The 6,434-nt window shown below is 42.6% G+C and overlaps 1 protein-coding gene across 2 annotated transcripts in view; it reads right to left on the minus strand.

Annotated features, from left to right (window-relative positions):
• LOC121689926 (disks large homolog 4-like) overlaps window positions 1-5,430 on the minus strand; it is a 72,989-nt gene extending 67,559 nt beyond the window's left edge. The window contains exons 1-2 of one of the 2 annotated variants that reach the window (XM_042070171.1): window positions 4,780-5,430; window positions 3,643-3,762 (exon numbers count right to left, since the gene is read on the minus strand). In XM_042070171.1, the coding sequence (XP_041926105.1) occupies window positions 3,643-3,762; window positions 4,780-4,798 (139 nt within the window). In that variant the 5' untranslated portion in view covers window positions 4,799-5,430. The remainder of the gene's footprint in view (window positions 1-3,642; window positions 3,763-4,779) is intronic. The other variant, XM_042070173.1, reaches the window with a different exon arrangement.
• Between the last annotated feature and the right edge of the window lie 1,004 nt (window positions 5,431-6,434).

The raw sequence follows: 6,434 nt of genomic DNA on the forward strand, positions 1-6,434 counted from the left end.
AACATTGCCTCAACTAGCATCAGAGTACGTGTACAAATCATGCAAGAACTCTTTTCCACCCACATACTCATTCACTTTCATTCTCTCACTCACACACTCCACACACACACACACACACACACACACACACACACACACACACACACACACACACACAGACACACACGTACATACATACACACACACACACACACACACACATACATACACACACAACTACACACACACACACACACACACACACAGACACAGACACACACACACACACACACACACACACACACACACACACACACACACACACACGAGATGTCCTCCAGCATGACTTCCATCTGTTACTATCCTTCATTGTCAGAGACTGAGTTTCTGCCTTGTATCTATTCAGCAAATATACTGGACACTGAGGGTGCACTACGCTAAAGGCCTTGCACACCTCACTGTGTCCAGGCACTGACCTTGCTATTGTCTAACTCTTCTAAGTTTCATTTTAATTCATTGCTATCAAAATGAGTAGAAACACAAAGTAGTTTTATCCATGATAACCAACTGCACATGGTGCGTCTCATGTGGCTCACACAAGGGGGGAAGTGGACCTTGTTATTGTCTAACTCTTGTAGTTTCAGTGGCTTGCTGGTTCATGTTGGTTCTTCTTTTTGTGTGTGAATGAATGCCTGTATGTTAGTTCTGTAACATTATGTCATTTCTAAAAACTGCTATATGAATTTCTTATCTGATCTGATTTGTCTTGCTTTGCTCTAATACTGCTTGCCATATGCACATATGTAGCCTACATAATAGAATTTACATTTTTGTTTTTGGTTCCCTGCGTCCTCTACTGTTGAGTATACTGTACGAGTATATGTCTGTGCATGCTGCATGCGGCTATGCTGTACAGTCATACAGTCAGGGGCGTAGATTTGCGTGGGGACCGAAGGACGTGTCCACACCAGTGTCAAATTACGACTGAAATGTCCCCACCAATATTCAGGTTGAAATGTGGAAAAAAGTGCTCACATGCGCTACACAAAGAGTTAAATCATTTCTCACTTCAGTGCTGCGGATCATCTCGTACAGATCTTGTAATGTGCAGGCTATAAGGGTAAATCGCTTTGATTTGAAGTTACCTATAATAACTACCAGTGAGCCGCAGTCTCCTGCGCAGCATGGCGCACTACAAGGCATATGAAGTGCGTCCAAATTCACCCATTCTTCTCTGTTGAACTCCTCGAGAAGTAGGCTACTCATCATGTGTCACATGAAAGAGCCTTTTCCCAGCTTTTAAACGATGCTAGCTAGCCACTATTTGCTGTGATAAACAGTTCGCGAGAAAAATAACTTCAAGAGATTTAATAATTATTCTCTGCGCCATCCCCACATCCATTCGTCTCGGTGGAATATCGTAGGCCTACACACTCTTCACGCAACACATGACAAACTATAGGCCTATATCAGAATAAACAGCAGACCTTACCGAACACAAAGGTGTAATGCATTCCCGAGCTGTTCCAGAGTAATCCGGTTTTGAAATAAATTGTAGCAAAATTCAACATGGTCTTTCGGCTATAAGCATTTCTTAAAACTGAGCTGTGCTTACATCGCCTAGATATCTGTAATTATTAGAATCAGAGAATATACAGGCAGCTCACGGTTAAGAGTTTGTCAATGTTTTCTTTTCACAAAATGCTAAGCATGCATGTATGTAAGTTTCTTAAAACTGAGCTGTGCTTATATGGGTCAATGCATGATTTCATAACAGACCAAATAGAAAATAAATGTTAAATGTTAAATATAGCCTACATAGATTATGTATGCTATAGATTATGTAGGCTACACAGTATAGTTAGATCAAGTTGGACAGTAGCACATTTTAATCATGGATAGTAGTTAAACAATAGCACATTTTAATCATTTTATATATCTATAGTGGCTGGTGAAAGAGTTGAGGGGGGGGGGGGGGGTTAGTGGGTAGTGTCCCCACCAAAAGCTCAGACCAAACCTATGCCCTTGCATACAGTCGTGCGTATCTGCGGGCGTATCTCCCATCTACGGGATTGGCACCGTACTGCACATTCAGTTTCCCACAGACAGTACGCTAGATTCGTACAGACACTACATTTGGCTGCAGCAAGGAAAGGCCGTACAGACCGGACGTATCACAGACTTTGCGCCATCCATTCAGCGCATTGACCGCATTAAACCTAGGGTTGAGCTTTTCCAATTAAGTGTATTTGTCATATTTGACAACCCCAGTTGAATTCTGGCAGCTGTCAATAAACTAGCTAATAAAAGGAAAACGAGGTGTCACCAAGCAACCGTAGAATCCTTAGAAATCAAGCGCATTTGTTGCTATAGATAGTACGCTATTATAATCAAAGATTCTAGAATCTTTGATTATAATAATGTTTCCTCTTCAAAGCAGCATTATGCAAGATTTTGGTCTCAAGAAAGCAAGATCACTTCTTCAGAGTAATACAAAACCTTGCCAACACCAACCAGGAGCTTACTGTCACTGCTAGAAGCTTGTGAACATGCTAACTGGTCGTGTCTTTTGTCAATATCTTTTGTCAATTCTTAATGAGCAATGTTGTGGTGTGAAAGGTTTTCTTTCATTTTAACGGTGTGTTCCAGTACGACACACAGAGCTGCGTTAAGCACATCCTAGGTTGGCTGGTGGGGATGACAGATGTGTTCAGCTGTACACCATCCCAATGAATTTACAGATGATATGAAAACATTGAACAACGTTGCCTGATAAAAAGCACATGTCAAAAATGTATGATCAAACCAATACAGATAAATACAATAAATGTATCATCCCCACTACCCACCTAGTGTAAGGTGTGTGTGGTGTGTGCATGTGTGTGTGTGTGTGTGTGCTTGTCTCTGTGTTTGTCAGCCTATATTTGAGTGTCCCAGTGACCTCTAGCTGACTTAGCTGCCAAAAAGTTACTGGTCATACCAGGTAAAGTGGTCATTGGACACCAGGACAATGACAGCTGTGTGAATTTAGAAAGACCGACAGCATGGGCTAATATATGGTCAATACAGACGCCAAGCTCCGGTTTTCCCATACATGGATTAAGCCAAGTCTAAAAAAACCCTTCATTGCAAATCTCCATTGAAAAAAAAAAGCTTTTTGTCTAGCACCAGGCATAATCCTTGCACAGGAACTAGTGTTCTGTGATGAAAGCCATAAATGTGTCAGATGAGTCTCACTTCCCCTTGTCATACAGACAGCTGGCTGACTTGTGGTCAGTTCAAATGAACCCTTTAGAGCAGCATCATGTATGTGCAGTGTGTGTGTAGTCAGTCACATCACATGTGTGAATCACACAGGAGATTGTTCACATTCACATCTTACACATGTCTGTCGTCAGAGGAGTTTTGTTCGTCCGTACTCTGACGCAGAGAGTATAACATCGCACAGCCTTCCCTTGCAAAACCTAATGAGGATCACTCTCAATCATTGCTGGATAATCTGCAGGTGACTTGGTAGAGTATGTTGCATCTCACACCTGACAGAATTGCGTACCTCTACCTGCATTAATCTAATGTTTGTGCACCTGTTTGGATTATCTTCTGCAATGGTACTGTATAGTGTGTGTGTGTGTGTGTGTGTGTGTGTGTGTGTGTGTGTCTTACCCAGCAGGGCCTGGAATAGGTCACTCTGGAAGATATGCAGCAGTTTCTCTGCTCTACCTCTGAAACCCTCATCAGCCACCGACTGGCAAGCCTCCATCGCCTGGAGGGCACGTTCCGTATCTGCATACACACACACACACACACACACACACACACACACACACACACACACAAAATGGGTAGAAAATAGAGAATATTTTACTTCATTTTTCATTTACAGACAAAGCATGTTAAGGCATTGATCATTCTGTGATGATCATGCCACAGAAAATGTGATGACATAAGATGTTTATCAAATAGAATATCAGTGTGAGTGGGAGGAAAATCTGTATTGCAGTGGAGTCCACTCAGTGGACGAAGAAATCTTCAGAGCAATTCAAGCACGGCTGTCACCAGTGACCAAATGAATTACAGCGAGATTGTCAAGTGGACAGGTTTAGATTTAGGCTCTTTTGATTGATTTGGTTGATTATTTTCATTATCTTTTTTATTGCAGGTATTTGAGCCTAATCCTCTCCTCTATCCCGTTGCTCGATAGACGTGTTCCGCTCAGTAGGCGAAGAGGTAACAACGATATTACGCTCCGATCCAGTCCGACACGGTTGGCTCGGTCTCGCATGCTTGAGGTGACAGGCGGTGGTCACAGGCCAGGAGCCGAAATCACGCAGCGACACGGTCACCAACGCCAGTGGTGCGTACTGAAACACCTGCTGCACTGTAGGCTACTGTGCACACTGGCGGTACAAGAACGACAGTTCTGTAGGTTGGGGGACAGAAGGTGAGCCGAAACGCTAGGCAGTGGCAATTGCAAAGTACCCTGCGCTAAGGTTAGCGGCCTTAGCTGACACTTAAGTAAAAGCACACACTCTGAAGTCTCACTACATACCACGGCGAAGGAGTCTTTCAGTGTGTGTGTGTGTGTGTGTGTAAGAGAGAGAGAGAGAGCGCGCATACAGTGCAGTCGTAGAAACATGACGAGTGGTGACAGCACTTGGACCAATTACATTAGTGAGCGCCCGTTCCCCTGTCCCATCACGGCAGAGGGACACGTGTTTGAATAAAACTACTTTGTAGTAACAACAAAACAAGCTCTATCACTGATCAAACAGCGGAAAATAGAATTCTAAAAGATCTCACCTTCTCTTTTGAGAGGCATGACGGCTCGTTGTCGCTCCGTCTTTCCGACTTTCTCTGAGCTTATCCTCTCTCAAGCGCACTTAAACCTATTTAGGGATTGTCATGTGGATGGAATGACGGGATATGTAGTCTGTGATTTGTTGACGCTCAAGCCTATAACTCAACATTGCTTAGCCCATGCGCGTTGTACTGGCATAAAAATACATTTCACCATAATTGTATCACCGTGAGAAGAAAAAATAATGCATTCTAACGTAAACGTGTATTTAATTTGACTTGTTCAAACTGTGTGCAGCCTTTCAGCTATTCTAATTCTGACTTAGCTATACCAGTATACAGCTTGAGGTGGCACATAGCCAGTTCATTACAATTTCTTTCTGACAAAACTAGCCTAAAAAATAAAACCAAGAAATAAACTGCACAATCGTTGTTAGCCCACACAAACATTCTATTTGCCAACTATTTAGACACTGTGTTTACCTATATCAAGTAGCCAATATGTCAGTTGTTTTATTTGATTTTCATGTTGATGAGAAAATGACAAATAGATCAGTCTAATTCAGGTTCTTGGCATATGGGTTTATCGTGTTTTAGTGTGTCTTTGTCAACTGAGTAGCCTACGTTTTATTTTTCATACACAGGCTATAGGCAACATTAAGAAACATTTGCTCAGGCTTGATTAATTATTTCTCCATTAAAACCTTATTAATTCAGGACAAACTTAGTCAACATAAAAAGGCCACTATTTTTATATAACAAAAACATCCCAACAACAGTACATTTGGTTTAAAACCCCATTTTTTGTTTATTAAGAAAGATTAAGCACCGACCTTTCAGCCATGTGTCATTCTCTCGTTCGGGGTTGGGGGGAAAGGTACAGAGGGGGCAGGTGAAGCTTAACGCCTCCTCCTGCCAGCCCTCTTGCGCCTACTCACCCTAGGTCTGCGCCTCCTGCGAACGGGGCGAGAAGCTCTTCGTCGTCGTGGTGGCATTGTTGTGTTTAGGATTGTGTACCGATACTGCGTCCTCGACCCCTATTTATAAGCAATTATAGTGACGTCATGTTTGATTATGACGTCATCGCACAATAAAACAAACAAACAAAACTAAGAACAGCAGAACACGCGCAATTGTTAACCACCACTGCAGTGCATAGTGTCAATCGGGAAATTTACCAAAGAAAGTCAGTGAATGGGGGCCGATGTTGCGTTTGAGTAATGTAGGCCTAGGTGGTCTTTCGGTAAGCTCCGTGAGGTAACTTTTCTCATTTCGATAATAAACAGATTATTCTGACTTAACCTCATACATCGATATATTTCGTTATCTAAAGTACTTGGACTTTTAATGACCGATTCTGAAATAAAAACTATGAAGCCATCGACTGCTAAATCGTCGTCCAAAAAAACAGGAGGTCGTGGTGCTACTGCTAACTCCCCGGAGGAATCAACTGACAGTGTTGATGATGGGCTAACAGCCAGCATGCTAACCAAAGCGCTGGACTCGCTGAAAGTTGACATTTGCTCGAAAATAGATCTGGCCGTTGGCGGAGTACAGGCTGACATTGCTGTCGTGAGAGAGGAATTGACCTCCTCTGTAACCAGCCTACAGAGAATAACAGAGGAGCAAGACAGCCGTCAAAAGATTTGGAATCCGCA

This window comes from Alosa sapidissima, chromosome 18, assembly GCF_018492685.1.
Source record: "Alosa sapidissima isolate fAloSap1 chromosome 18, fAloSap1.pri, whole genome shotgun sequence".
NCBI classification, from domain to species: Eukaryota; Metazoa; Chordata; class Actinopteri; order Clupeiformes; family Clupeidae; genus Alosa; species Alosa sapidissima.